Raw genomic sequence first — 16,351 nt, forward strand, 5'->3', positions numbered from 1 at the left:
ATTAAAAGTGAAACACGGATTCGAAGTCTCCCCTCTGTGTCGCGGGCAGGTGTGGTAGCGGCGCGCCCGCCGGTTACCCCCCGACCCTTTCTTATTATTATTATTATTATTATTATTATTATTATTATTATTATTATTATTATTATAACGTTACTACTTATGATTACAAAGGCATTCGTTTTGTGGCATTGACGTTATATAGTTACACGTTCGTATTTACCGGACCATAGCAAGGCAAGCGTTACTCAATTCATATCTCAGTTCCTTTCTTTGCTCAGAGCGTGCCGAGTTGTACCCATTCTGCGGTCTGTTAATAAAGTTTTCAATCAGACAAGTGTATAGAACAAAGGGCTTTTATTATAACATTTCGTTGCAGTAAAATCATTATGCCTCGTTCCCTGAGGAGCGACGGTAATCGACTCCGGTCTCCGGTGGGAGCTAACGTACTATCTAGCTAACGTACTACTAGCCGTGTTGTGACTGAGCTCTGATCAATGGCTGAGATTCAGGAAGTAAAAGCACTGCAAGATGCTCCAAAGTGTGACGCGTCTCTCTTCTGACCAATCAGTGGTCTGCAATGTTTCACGTGACTTTTCTGGTACCCAATAGGGTCGCTTGGAACCTCGATAGAGGAGTAGGGTATATCTGCAGAGCCGCAAGCCCAACGAGAGGAGGGTACTTTATTTATTATTATAAAAAAACAGCGGTGACGCGGTATTCAGCCTACACTTGCGGTGGACGTGATGTAACAGCGATACCGCGGTAATGCGGTAATCGCGGCAGCTCTACTCTGGTGCGGACCAAACACGCAAACTCTGGTCCGCCTGAAAACGTAGGTCTCGGTTCGCTTCATCGGACCAAACGCGGACCAAATATAGGAAGTGAGTCACGACTCTCACGAGCAGAGGGCTAAATTACTACCTAACCCATCAGATCTGCGATATGAGGTAGCGTCACGAGTGGACAAGAGGCGGGTTGCTACGTTTACTGTAGGGAGGGGCTTTTAGACCCATGTTTTTTTTTTGCTTCGAAAAGAGGAACATCCTCTCAATATGCGGGACGTGGGACATTCGGTCAAATGGTGGGACAGTACAACTAAAAGCGGGACACCTGGTTACCCTACCACGACTGAAAATTGTGACACCTCCGCTGATCTGGAGTCAGACAGGGCTCGCAGTCACACGCGCACACGCACACACACGTTAGGGCTCGCAGTCACACACACACATTTCCACTCTATTGTGTCCAATAGACAAGCGCCCTTTTCGACCGTGTGACATTGTTCAGAAAGTTTAGTGCGCTTGACAAATTGCAATGTGAATGCAGACGAACCAAATTAAGAATGCAACAATGTTGCAACTTCACCCCCCGAACTGCACCAAGTCCGCACCGAGTCCACCAAAACTATATGTGAAAGCGCCCTTACAAACTGAAATATTGTCCTGTGATTGTTGTGACCCCCCTACTGTATATATTAATACTACATCTGATTAGCACTATTACTCAGTAGTACTCATTTCTATATGTTATACCCAGTTTAATCACCTGTACATTGTGTATTACTATTGCACTTTACTGTTACATTTGTACTCTGGTTGGATGCTAAACTTATTTTTTCGGTGGACTGTAATTGTGCTGTATAATGACAATACATTTGAATCTAATTTAATATAATATGGAATAAAGGGAAGCAGTGATTGCTGGCTGCTTTGCCAGTGAGACAAACTAAAGCCAAGGCTATCAGCCTACAGACTAAAGACACACATAAACAGTAGGCTTCTAGGCTATGTATTAAAAATAAATTCACAAGCCACACATGACACTTCTTGGAAGCCATGAGTATCAGGGAGTTCAATCTGAGGAAAAATGGTTGAAAGGTTCAATTAAGTTAGGTGTAAAAAGAAAATTTAAAGAAATCTAAATCTAATCACTATCATTTTGTGAGTGCAGGAACAGGCATCATCATTACCCCTGAAATCAGACCAGTGGAGTATGAGATATTGCTTGAGACAAATTAATGAATATGTTGCCCTCCCCTCCCCAATCAATCAAGTGTGATATTCTAAATGCTGGAACGTACTGGCAAAATGTCCAATTCCCCCAAGTCTGGTAAGAATCAGACAAGCAGTGGTTTGAGAGTTGACGGTGGGCCAAATGAACGGATGGAGACCAATTCATATCCCCCCCGCTTATACTTCCATTGTGTAGTGGATGAAAATGTAAAAGTCTCTTGGCAGTTGGCACAAGCAAAGAATATATAATATAATCTTTGTAGAGATATTGGGTTTAAGGCCAACACAAGCCAATATAATTTGTCAAGTATGTTGATTTGATCTTGGAACGTATTCATACAATTTCCATCATGATACACTTAAAATGTACTCAAGAACTTGACATCCTTCAACCATGGCAGGTGAACAATTATACGGCACGAGTTTGAAGGCTCCCCTTTTTAAGTGTCGCTTTGGGATCAGCTGGTGAGGCTGGTCGGGGGTACAAAGCCTGGTTGTAGTCAGAGCCGGGGCTGTGAGCCCATTAGCAAACACAGTCATATATAACTTCACGGCACAGGGGCGTGAATGACGAGACCACATGAATACATGACAGACACGGACACTGACAGACTCACACACAAATGCACAATATTTCACACAGACACACTAATGCCTTGTCTCCACTAGCCAGGGTTTAGCCGTGGTACACAAGCCGTGTTTTAGCTTGTGTACCACAGTTGCTGTTGTGAATTTTGAAAGGTTGCCTAGCAACCGGAGAGTTTACAAGAAACGCAATGGAGACACAAACCCAACCATAGATACCGTACCATGCTAGACCATGGCTATAGACCCAGCCAGGTTGAACATAGCTAATGGAGACAAGGCAAAACATGTACATGCCCAACTGCATGTGTGGGCGCGCACACACACACGCGCGCACACACACACACACACACACACCGTTTTGTATATGTCCTCGGTGGAGTCATCACATTTCTGCTGAATGCACTCCTCCAGGTGGTAAATGCGCAGCTTCAGGTTGAAGTTATCCTTCTTCAGATCCGAGATTTGCTGTGGGGAGGATGAGGCAGAAACACATTTACATACTCAGCCATCGAGATGGAAAATGTGATGGAGAATACTAAACCCGTTGTTTATTCACATGCTTTACTATATTAGACGTTTTTAACAAAGGAAAGCAACCACAGCAAATTAATGAGGTTAAAAATAATAATAATAATAATAATAATAATAATAATAATAATAATAATAATAATAATAATAATAATAATAATAATAATAATAATAATAATAATAATAATAATAATAATAATAATAATAATAATAATAAACAGAGCTGCTGAGCGATTGGTCCTTGGGATAAAAGCAGGAATGTACCATGCCCCAGTGGACAGAGGGAGAGTGAGTTAGCATGGCAGTGTTAAGAGGCCTGTGTACATGGCTGTGGTTACAGAGTGTGTGTGTGTGTGTGTGTGTGTGTGTGTGTGTGTGTGTGTGTGTGTGTGTGTGTGTGTGTGTGTGTGTGTGTGTGTGTGTGTGTGTGTGTGTGTGTGTATGTGTGTGTGTGTATGTGTGTAAGAGAGAGGGGGGGGGGGTCCCACGGCAGACTGTGTGCATCATTGTACTCCAGGACCATAACAGCGTACATCTGGTACTTGGGGGGGGGGGGGGTTGGGCATAGGGGGCAAGAGGAGCGGGAGGCAGGAGTCTGGACCACTGGCTCTACAAACCTCTAATCATACAGGCCAGGCAGGCAGGCAGGCAGACAGACGGTAGTGCTGGGGAGAAATCTGAGTGTACATACCATTGCAATGCTGACATGGCTTCAGGCCACCTTTCTCTACTCCCACAACTCTACACTTCTTAAAGAATGTCCATACATGGCTGGTTACCCTGCTCAGGCTTTGGCCCCGACCGAGGAAGGTTTATTGGAATCGTAATATCCTACTTAATACTGCCGGGAAACTCTTGGCCGGGAATGGTCCCCTTTCCCACTCAAAAAACAACAAAGTGTGCGGGTAATTACAATAACTTGTGTAGCAGCCTAGATATTACACTGGAAATTGTCTTTAGAATATCCCCGAAAAGGATATCCTCGACCTAGGGTAAAGCACTCAAGACTGTAGGGGTGGGGGGGAAATCGATACGTAGTAGTATCGCGATACTTTGCGTGGTGATACTGTATCGATACAGGGACGCCAAGTATCGATATGTAATTATTCATTAAAAAAAAATTATAAGGAAGTTGCATTGTTCATTTCAATATCTGTAATAGTACAGTAGTCCACACACACGTGCATTCAGTTAAGTTGGAATATGACTGTAATACAAACAGTTGTTTGTCAGGTACATGCAACACAGATTACAGTGTTTACTGTTTACATCGGTCTGCTTGAGAAAATACCATGTTCTGCAATAAAAATGATTGAAGTGAGATGAACAGACCGAACTTTATTTTATTAGATAAAACATGTTGACAAAGTTTTACTTTGCAGTTGAAAAAAGGTACCGGTAATAAATTAAATGTGATAAGAAAGATTAAAGAAATTCGCAATACTCAGCGTATCGCAATATATTTAGTATCGCGATACTATCGTATCGTGATGCTAGTATCGTGATAGTATCGTATCGTGAGGTCTCTGGCGATTCCCACCCCTACAAGACTGTGTGTCCATGTAAGAGATGTGCAACAATAGTCCTTTTCACTTGGTGCGACTCACTCACTTTCTCATAGTCCTTCATGGTGAAAGTTTTGATGGGGGACATCTTATCTGGGAAGGGTGGAGCTGTGAAATAAAAAGGAGAGAGGAGGTCAGATTACATGCCGACGTGATTCATTTCTAATACGGCACACGATGGCGTGCAGAATCCCCCCTTGGCATAGCTCACAGTGATGATTCACTCTTGTACTCCCTTTCTCAGTCCTACACAGTATCTCCAGGCTGGAACAGCTCTTAAAATGTCTTTCTGTCCTGTTTCAACTAGTTTTTGCTTGTTTTAATCTACTTTTACTCAATATACTATACCAGGGCTATTCAACTAAATTGTTCAGGGGGCCACATTGTCAGAAACCCAAGGGGCCAGGGGCCGGACTGCCACGGCGCCTCCCCGTGCTATGAATATATGTACACTTGACACAACACGCAACCACATTTTCACAACTTTTATTTAAAGGGGAACTATTTTACTATTTCTTTCACTATTTGGGCACTTTTACACAATTCCTGTGGGTTTATGGAACACCTCTGTAATATTTATTTTTTTAATTCATTGTTTTGTATTTCTAATCAAGTACTCAAAAACACGTTTTGAGCCTGGGCTCCAACCACTGTGGGAACTGTGTGGAAACTCAGCTGATTATCATGCAGCAGTGTCTCTCTGACATCACAAATCAGCACATTTTCAGATGACTCAGTTCAGTGAGGGTGAATATTGAGAGAGGAGAATTGGAAGAATGCGCCAATATGAGAATTAGAGACATAGATCATATTAATATAAGTCCACATAGCTAGGAAACAATGCTAAACACTGAAAAAGGCCATTTATAAGATCCCCTTTAACTACATTGCAAAAGTAGTATACTTTTCAAAACAAGTGCTTCATTTATGTGCAACAACTGCAACATCTCCTCTTCAACATTTCAATATAAAAATAAAATAAAAAACAAACAAGTGCATGATGTGCATATGAACATTCTAACATCAACACTTGAACAAAAAAACACATTTATAGTGCAGCTGAGCTTGTGAAAAAGTGCTTCATGTCTGTGCAACAACAGCAAATCACAGCATCTTATTAGCACTTATTGTCGACTCTTAACTCTCAAACATCAGGGGGGTGGGGGGAAGACAGGCCTAGCCTACATACACACATCTAATGAGAGCGATTGCACTTCTTTGACTGGGCAATGGCAGAGAAAGAGGGTTCATAGGAAGTGAGGGCTACCCGCAAACAGTGATGCAAATGCTCATTTGTCAAGGAGGCATGGTTGCTTGTTTTAATGTGAGAGAAACTGGATTCACAGGTGTATGTTGAGCCAAACATTGTTAGCACAGATATTGCCAGCGTTTTTATTTTGGGGAATGTCTTGACATGAATACACTTTATCCAAAATGTTGTGGTGGGTTCATTCTCAAGTGCCTGCTTCAGAGCAGATGATGCTTGCATGTCAATTATTTCAAGTTGCAGGAGACCTTCATCAATGTGAAGTGATGCAAGGAACTCTTGTCCTTTTGTGGAAATAGCAGCTACATTGGCAAATGGGTTGCTCACAAAATGCATCAATTATCTGGACATGTCAAATTCATCAAATCAACTTGCAAAGTTTTCCCTCAATTTATCAATGAAATCTGTCATTAATTGAGTGACTTTTGGCTCAATTGTGCGTGTTAACGTTGACATGAAAAAAAAGTAAAAAAAAAAATAATAATAATAAATATTTAAAAAAAAAAAAAAATTATTTATTTTTATTATCATGTAATCTTTGGCGGGCCGGTCAGAATCATCCCGCGGGCCGGATCTGGCCCGCGGGCCGCCAGTTGAATAGCCCTGTACTATACTGTTAGCTACTGTGTTGTGTTGTCTGTTTTATTGTTTTTTGCTTTTAATTCTGTGTGAAGCACCTTGTGATTTTGTATCTGTGAAAGGTGCTATACAAATAAACTTTACTTTCTTATTTACTTACTTACAACTGTAACCAATTTACTGACCTCCACGACCAGATTTGTTGGGGGGAGAGGAATGCAACAATAACTTTGAATTGCATGTATACATCTTATCACAATTTCACAAATGACCAAATATTGAGCTTGTCTGAACATGTATGAATTATGCGGGGGTATAGTTATCAGAATAGTGAAACAATCTATTCTGCAGATGGGAACCATACTTTTATAGCTAAGTTTATTGTCGTGTCCATGGACACCAGTGACAGACGCCATGAATTATTTAACTTTTTCCACCTCATTTCTGGTTCTTATTATTTGTAGACTAGACTTAAAATTATATGGGGCACAATTAATATAATATTATTCATTCAATACGTTAAGGGGAAATAATATGAGTGTAAGTAGCACTGGTATGTTTGTTTAGTTACATCCGTTTACTTCCTCTTGGGGAAGAAATGTTTTGACAGTGAAACAGTCATCCAACTCTGCAGGAGTGTGTCTCTCTCTTAAGTACACAAACACACATGCACGCCATGCACAACCAACCCACATACACACTCTACTTCTCAAAAGGGCTGCTCCTTCTTAGTTGACAAGTTGATTACTCTGTCCATTTCTTAGCCAACCAAGACTATTTTTATAAATTTTTCCATGCTGAATGTGTTTGTGGTAAGCATGAGATTTAAAGAGCTCCTTCAGCGCGATTGCATGTAAAGAAAGCTCAATTTTACAGACTTGTCAGCTGATAACTTATTTAAATCAAGCACAGCCCTAACTCTGAGGCATGTACAGTACACAAACAAATATATACACGTCAATAGTATATACTAGTAAATTAAAGAGAGAGAGAGAGAGAGAGAGAGAGAGAGAGAGAGAGAGAGAGAGAGAGAGAGAGAGAGAGAGCGAGAATCTTTGTCTCTCTGCAGACGGATCTGAGGTGAGAGCTGTTGGAAAGCTTCCCGTTCAGACCAGGTCAGTGACCTCAACTTCCAGGTCAGTGACCTCAACTTCCACCAATCGCTGCTCATTCACTCTAAACATGTCAACACCACATTTCACAAACACCAATCTCTCCTCCTCCTCACAGTCTGACAGCAAGACAGGAAGAGCCTCATCCTCCTCTCTCACAGCAGCCGCCTCTCGTCCTCATTAGACCTACGTTTCCACCCCGCTGTCTTCGCCGCTTTCTCAGGTGGACTTTGCTTTCCCCGCCCCCCCCCCCCCTTTTTTTGTGTGTGTTTCTAATTGTTTTCACGGTCATGAAACCGTCATCTGCTATGCTGAGATAGTGCTGCAGTCCTGAGTACTGAGGTCCACTGTCACAAGTTGCGATGCAGTTTCCAATTAGATTTGACAGCTACTACGGTTTCTATAAGAAATAGTAAAATATTAGAGGAGCACCGATTGCAATTTTCTTGGCCAATTCAGATTTAAAAAATGCAATATATACATACTGTATATAATATACTATATATATTTATTTTAAATCTGACCTGCCAAGGGCGGCTAAGTGGCGCAGTGGGCAAGGAGCTCGCCACTAACGCAGGAGATGCTGGGTTCGAGCCCAGCTCTCGGCGTTGCTTTCAGTTTAGCTGGTCGTTCATACTAATACACATTGGCCGTATTAGGGGGTGGGAAACTGATGGGTGGGGATCGGGCGTTGTGGACAGCAACTCCTACAGGTCGGTTGGTGCGCATGCGCAGTAGAATCAGGAAGTGTCGGGGGCAGCATGAGCCTCCCACGCGTTACTCCTCGCCACTGAGAGATCGAGCTGCGCAGGTGAAAAGATGCGACTGCTGTTGCCTGTTACCTCAAGTACCGGAGGGGACTTGTGCTATGTATGACTTAGTCCACATTGCAGCCGGCTTGTGGGAGGCAAGAAACAGCGTTCGTGACAGGGGAGGGTTGAATTGGATGATACAAAATTGGGATGGGAGAAAAACAAAAAGAGAAAAAGTGGATACAAAAAAACCAATAATAATTGAATTTAATCAAATGTTTTTAGCGACTCAGCTGACAAGACACAGGAGCGGGAGAGGGAGAGACACTAACTTGTCGCTAAACCACTCAACCAATTCTGCTCATAGCTGCCTATCTTTGCCTTAGTTACACATATTACAAATTGCAAGCTTTACATCTCTTTCACTCACGGTGAAGAGCATCCATTCCACGCCAACAACATGTTGTGTGTCAACAACATTGTGCAGCGCATGCGTGTAAATGTGACCAGCGTTGGAATTGGATATGCCGAGACTGCTCAGCCAGTCACTGGCCCTGGCCCGATCGACCGGTGCCCCTCCAGCTACAACCATGATTTTGACATGAATCCATTTTCCCTCGACTGTGTGGTTGCTAAGTGCAGAAGCAGCTATAACTGTCTCAGGTGTCCAGTTACCTAGGGGATCTACAGCGGACACAGACAGCTCAGCTATGCTAAATGTGTGTTCCATGTGTGTTTGTCCAGAACAGTCAGCTAGATAGGAAGGAACTCAGGATGGATTCTCACCTGGAGTCAATAAATCAGTTGTTTACATGCTCTGTTGGGACTAGGGCTGTCCTCCACTAAATCAATTCTTAGTCGACTAAGAGATTTTGTCAACCAATTGATTTAATAGACAAATCCGTAGAATTGTGTTTCCTACCGTTCAAAACAGATACACAGCGAATAAATAACAGCATCTAATTGTAACAAAGCTTAGGTTCAATCGGTTGTATTTTACAATCACAGTAAAAAAGCATCTAGTGCTAACCAGAGATTTTCTTATCATTCTTTCAGAAAATTATTCATTCAGCATGGAGAAAAGTCTTAGTCAACTAGGGGGGGGGGGGGCAGTCCTCATTAGTACAGGAGGACAAAACTATGACTGAGAAAAAAATAAATTGTATAATGAATCCATCCTTCAGATGGATAACATTACAAGTCTGTTGTAAGCTTTCAGAAGAGTAATGTCTTCAAATCTCATTATCTAAAGATCAAATGTTGTGTACATTCATAGTTAAAGGAACACAGTGACCAACATTATGGAAAATGGCAATGCGCTTACCATCTTCTCCAGAGTCAGACAAGAATATAAGATACCAATTTCCTCTCTGTGCGTTCACGCCATTCAGTAGAACGCTGTTGGTGTGTTCCTTTAACCCTTTCACTACAGAAGGTTAACCTTTCACTACCGAACCTTCTGTAGTGTGGTAGTGAACGGGTTAACCCTGACGTGTGGCAGTGAAAGGGTTAACCTTCTGTATTGTCGCAGTGAAAGGGTTAACCATTTGGTAGTGTGGCAGTGAAAGGGTTAACTATGAATGTACACAGCTGTCACAGCACTTGATCTTTAGATAATGAGATTTGAAGACATTACTCTTCTGAAAGCTTTATTTCCCATAATGTTGGCATGTTCCTTGTTCCAGTAAAGGTTTGTAGTTTGAATTGGATAACACTCACACCACAAGAGATGGATTTACAATACAAATGTATTAGCAGCAAGTATATTAGCTGTTCAAAAACGTTCGAATGAACTTAAAATAGTCCTTCGTCTCAAGGCTTCAATTAACGTCACCTTGAAGTCCCTCATCACAATGCCTCAGAGGAAACAACAGGCACGAGGAAGTCACCGCAATCTAACATCAGTCTTAATTAACACACAGGGGGAATAATCTAAGATGGATGAGAGAGCCAGAGAGAGAGAGAGAGAAAGACATGTGGATGGAACAAAGGAAGGTCTGCGGTGTACATACCTGTCATGTTGTCAATGTCCATGGAATAGTCTCCAGCATCTATGGAGTCTGGCAGTCTGGATATGCTGCAGCTGAGAACAAAAGTATTCCATTAGACTCTAGAGGAACACAGCCAAGTCAATATCGAACCTTTGGGAGTGAAACATTGTAAGGTTTCGCTGCAGACAGTCTTTTCAAAATAACCTCCACAAAACCACAGCCAAGTTACACCCCCCCCCCCCCCTGTTATCTAACCCAGTTTAGGCGACGCTCTTTGCAATCTAAGTATCTTTGTTATTCTGTTGTCTGATGTTCATACATTACTCATGCTGGCCAGTTCCTCTGAGCCCTAAGGACACTCCATAAATAGCTGGAGAATGGCTCTCTTGCTTCATTCACATTCACTCTGACACCGACTGTTTGCCTCTGCCCGCTGCTCACTGTTTACCTCCGTGTGTGTGTGTGTGTGTGACTGTGCGTGTGTGTAAATGACCATGTGCCAGTGGCAGGCCAGCCTAGCTCGCATGTTCATGACGGTTGGAGGGACAAGGTGCCGTGGAGCTGAGCAGCAAGTGGACTGCATATAGAGGGCTTTCATTGGTAGACAAACTGACTACTGTGGTCCTCCTGGTCGGCCAATCAGCACGCGGTGATGAGAACAGTAGTGGTACTCACAGAGGCAACACAATGCTTCAAACAACAACAACAACACACATCTGGATCGTTATGACACAGACAGGAACAATTACTGTTACGTTTGTACAGCCTACAACTAACAAGGCATATTAATAACCATTTGAGTGAGAAATTCACAGGAGGCCTTGAACGTTCACATACTCCTTTTACATATCTGTACTAGGGATGCCCTGATCACATTTTTTGCCACCGATAACCGATCTTCTATGAGCCATATCGGCTGATACACTGCTGATACCGATCATTTTTGGTTTTGTTACTTGTTGTTACTCTTACCGTCATGCACTTGTCCTAATATACTAACCTACACTGTAGCACCAACATTGTAACCAACATTGTTACTCAACTGATAGAGTTGTGAAACTTGTGCCCTTCTGATGACTTGTCATACAGAACTTGTAAGTCGCTTTGGATAAAAGTCAGCTAAATGACTAAATGTAATGTAAATACCCATTGTTCAATTAATAAACTGTATGTATGCCTCACTGTGTGGAAGAGACTGGGATCATTCTTTTGTGCAAGGCAACATCAGGCTTGACTTAAAACATTACTTTCCTAACTTAGTGAAACTAAATGTAACAAATTAACACAGATATAAATGTACTGAATTGTTATTTCTTATTTGATCGATTATATATATATTTTTTACCGATACCCGATCCAGCTATTTTAGTGAATGTCGGCTGATACCGATCGCTGGCCGGTCGATCGGGGCATCCCTAATCTGTACTGTAGATATTATTTACATTTTGTCATTTAGCTGACGCTTTTATTCAAAGTGACATACAGGTTCTGTACGATAAGTCAGCAGAAAAGTTACGACTCTTACAACTGAGTAACAATGTTCATCAAACAGTGCTGAAACTTAGGTGCTGCAGTGATGTATATTATCCCTTACACTCTGACTCTTACTAGTTACGCTGCCAGTATGACTACTACCACACTGTCTTTACTCTTTTATACCTTTATCACTGAATGTACATATTAATAGTACTACAACTCTGTACATATTACATCTGATTAGCACTACTAATTTATATATTTTATACCCAGTTTAATCACCTGTACATTCATGTATATTACTATTGCACTTTACTGTTACATTTGCACTCTGGTTGGATGCAAAACCCTATCTTTGTTGTACTGTACTTGTGCTGTATAATGACAATACATTTTAATCTAATCTAGCCTAATCTAAAAAATTCCACTGAAAAAAGGAATTGCCATGTTTTCTTTTTTAAAGGCTGGAAGGAAAAACGCCCTTCTATTCTATTCTATTGGACAAAGTAAATGTTCTACCGTGCAAATGGCTATCATGAAGCAAAGCAGCAGTACATGGTAGTGAGGTTAAAGAGTTAACACGCTTGTTAGAGGACATGATCTACATCTCTAATGACCCCTCTTATAGCTACCTTTTTCAACAGCGAATGAACACCCGGCGAGCTGGAGCCAATTATTCTTGACTTGAACATGACCTACTGAGTGTCCATGCTGCAGTCTCAACCCTGCGTCCCTGACTCTTGACTCTAATAATATAATGCCCCGCGCTGAATGACTTCCTTCCCCTGTCACACTGGTAGTACAGCTGCTCTCTGCCGCTTCCCTGCTCTGGCCTCTGGCAACAGCCCAGCCAACGATGAGTTACTCTTTCTGACCAGGGCTTAGGCATAAGGCAACAACAATAATAGTAGTATTGTACATTGTATAGTGTTTGCTCTTTATTCTTTTTTTTTTTTTTACTATATGAAGCACAATCTCAGGAGGCTCATACAGAACCAAGCATTTCACTGTAATGTAGGTACATGTACCTATGTGACAAATAAAACAAATCTTGAAACTAGTCATTTAGCTCTGCTCCATTTCCATTTGGCTGGAAGAATTCTGGATGGTGAGGCAAAGACACTAACATCAGCCACCAAAGCTCTCAAAACACTTAGAGTGAAGTAATACAATGGTCACCATTCTCTTCGGTTCAAATAACAAACTCAGCAAGACCGACGGCTTCTCGGTTGCAGTGGGTGACAATATTATCACAAGGAAAGATGAAATTACCTACCTGGGTTCCATCCTAGAGGCTAATCTTTCCTGTGACAAAATGGCATCCAATGTAATAAAAAAAGTCAACCAACGAACGCGATTCTTGTACCGGATCTCCTCTCTGGTAAACAAGAATACCCTGAAGACTCTAGCAGGAGCACTCATTCAAGGGTACTACGACTATGCTTGCACCTCATGGTACCAAAGCACCTCAAAGGCACTAAAAAACAAATTACAAACATCTCAAAACAAGCTAGTCAGACTACTGCTTGACCTAACTCCTAGAACCCACCTCACCCCTGCCCACTTTGACAACCTAGGATGGCTTAGAGTAGACGACAGAGTACAGCAACTTGCAATGGGCCTGGTCTACAAGATACACTACGCGACCAAGGTACCCATGTACATGTCAAAATACTTCCCAAAGGTCAGTGAATACCACAATCACAACACCAGAGGGAGCTCCACAAATCATGTAAAACCCAGATTCGGCTCAAACAAGGGACTAAACACGTTTCGCAATTATGCCACATCAATGTGGAACGCCCTACACAAAGCTGTAAAGGAATGTGAATCACTACCCACTTTGAAAAACACTCAAAACACCTACTTGAGACTGCAATTCGAAACTGGCCCCTACAAATGTCCTAACCTAGTTGTACAGTAAATGACCAAGTAAGGCTTTGTCAGTATTCCAATGTACAGTGTAAAATGTGTGTGTGTCCCCTACCCAACCCCCCCCCCCTCCAATGTACAGCCCTCTCACCCAACCCACCCAACCCCACCCACCCAACCTCCTCCAATGTACAGTTTCTACGCCAAATGTATACACTCTTTTTCTGGACACTTTTGTATCACAAACAGTACTGTATTTGCAAATCTGATATGTCATAAATGTATAGATGTAGCAGTACTGTCTATCTGTATGTCATGTATGTCATATATGTTATGATGAATTGAAAATGGGGGACCCTGATGTAAACAAGACGAAAGTCTTTCTCTGGTCTGCATCCCCTTAACAATTGTATGTATTGAGCTGTACTGTACTGTACCCATTCTGCAATCTGTTAATAAACTTTTCAATCAATCAATCAATCAGCAGAGATACTGTGTAATCCTACTAGAAGCAGCGGATACACTGACTGACTGTGATGCTGCTCAGTACTGACTAATAGAACACACTCCACACACACAACCCCCTGCCTCCTCCATGTGTGAACTGAGAGGAAACACCAGGTCAGCAAAGTGAGTGAGTCGGGAGAAGAAGCGTACAGGCATTCAACAGTAACAGTCCCATGCAAAATCAAGCTACCGTTCAAACGCGTATGTAGAACAGATACACTGCGAATACATACCATGTAATTGTAACAATGCTTGGGTTGTGCCATGTTTTACAATTTAAAAAAGCAGCCAGGAAGATGAGAGCGATAGTAAACAAACAATGACTTCCTCTTTTTTCACATTGTCCAGTTCAAAATACTAGATACAGAGTACAAAGCACAATAACAACATTACATAAGATGGGAAAGCAACCATAATTCCAAGAGGAAAGCGAGTGAATCAGGTTTCAGAATGCCAGAATAAGTCATTCATAGCGCGACCACTCACTCATATCGCTTACATCTTGGATTACTGCGACAGGCTTGCCACCTGGACGACCCGTTTTAATATACATGTGGCAACAACCCCTCTTTTTACTTATTTATTGGCGTACGTCATAGACAACGGAGTGACACAACACGAGCTACTGTACCACTCACAGTTTGATTGATTGAAAACTTTAATTAACAGATTGCAGAATGGGTACAATACAGTACAGCTCAATACACACAATTGTTAAGGGGATGCAGACCAGAGAAAGACTTTCGTCTTGTTTACATCAGGGTCCCCCATTTTCAATTCAGTGACATTTATGACATACATGACATACAGATAGACAGTACTGTCCCCATGTACAGTACAGAAACACACAGATGCTACGGTAGGCTAATAACAGCATAGCTACAGTTTAAATACAGTACCTTGCGAATATTTGAAGACTCGTGTACCAAAATCACACTCCCCTCGTGGCATACAGAAATAAAAACAACATGTCAATACGCACTGGCAGACAAACACCCGTTTAACATGCTCAACTGAACCGATCACTTCCGCCCTCTTTAGCAGAAGCAGTTTACTGACAGTTATGACATATCCGCCACAGTTAACATACCGGCTGCACAGTGGGCTGGATTTCAATCAGTAACCGCAACAGAAGAGATGAATCAAATTCAGAGTGACAACAATACACAGCAAGCCATCCATCCGGACCGAGACAGAAGTTAAGATTAGACTCAAACAAATGCCATTATTTAAACTGTGGTAGTATTATTTGTATACAAGTAGCTAACGTTACAATTAAACAATCAAACTGACACGTCGGCTAGTTCAACATAAGGGCAACGTTACGTTAACACAAGTGTTTGTTATTATATCCCAGTAACGTTAGCTAGCTAGGCAGGAGGACCCCATCTAACGTTACTGCCCCAGACAGTGTGCCCCACTACACTCGTTAGCTCGCTGGCTAACGTTAGTCCTCTTCTTACCTTCCGTTGATATCAACGGGAAGCGTCTGGTCTTCCCCCATGACCGAATCCATTTTTTTTCACCAATACCACGCGTTATTCGTCCTCTACCTAAAGCAATAGCACATTTTACATACCGCCCTCTCTATATAAACTTTGAAAAGCGAGGACACAATTCAAAACAGTCGACGGTGCCGCCATTTTGATATGGTAGACGTCACCACTGCTGTTGGAAATTGAACAGGAGCAGCAGCAGGATGGAGGCGGGCCGTGGCCAAGTGATTGGTCAAAACATATACAAAATGTTCAGTGATTGGTGTGTGCCAGAATGGGGGCGGGCGGCACATCATTTGTTATTTTGAGACTCTCGGTGTATAAATATGTCAAACGGATCAACTTTATTTTAGCTGACTAGTCGTATATATGGCAGAACAATTGATTGAAAACTTTAATTAACAGATTGCAGAATGGGTACAATACAGTACGGCTCAATACACACATTTTCAATTCATAATGACATTTATGACATACACAACATACAGATATAAAAATCTAATCTAATCATCTATAATCTAATCATGACATTTATGACATACAGTACTGTTACATTTGTGTATTGAGCCGTATTGTATTGTACCCTGATGTAAACTGATGGAACTG

General features: G+C 41.8%; 1 protein-coding gene across 6 annotated transcripts in view; it reads right to left on the reverse strand.

The window, feature by feature from the left end:
• cdk5rap2 (CDK5 regulatory subunit associated protein 2) overlaps window positions 1-15,875 on the reverse strand; it is a 97,169-nt gene extending 81,294 nt beyond the window's left edge. For 5 of the 6 annotated variants that reach the window (XM_084325257.1, XM_084325255.1, XM_084325256.1 and 2 more), the window contains exons 1-4: window positions 15,713-15,875; window positions 10,416-10,486; window positions 4,740-4,801; window positions 2,955-3,065 (exon numbers count right to left, since the gene is read on the reverse strand). In XM_084325257.1, the coding sequence (XP_084181383.1) occupies window positions 2,955-3,065; window positions 4,740-4,801; window positions 10,416-10,486; window positions 15,713-15,765 (297 nt within the window). In that variant the 5' untranslated portion in view covers window positions 15,766-15,875. Of the gene's footprint in view, window positions 1-2,954; window positions 3,066-4,739; window positions 4,802-10,415; window positions 10,487-15,148; window positions 15,193-15,712 lie in introns of those variants that run through there. The other variant, XM_084325258.1, reaches the window with a different exon arrangement.
• Between the last annotated feature and the right edge of the window lie 476 nt (window positions 15,876-16,351).

This window comes from Notolepis coatsorum, assembly GCF_963971535.1.
Source record: "Notolepis coatsorum genome assembly, chromosome: 11".
Classification (NCBI taxonomy): Eukaryota; Metazoa; Chordata; class Actinopteri; order Aulopiformes; family Paralepididae; genus Notolepis; species Notolepis coatsorum.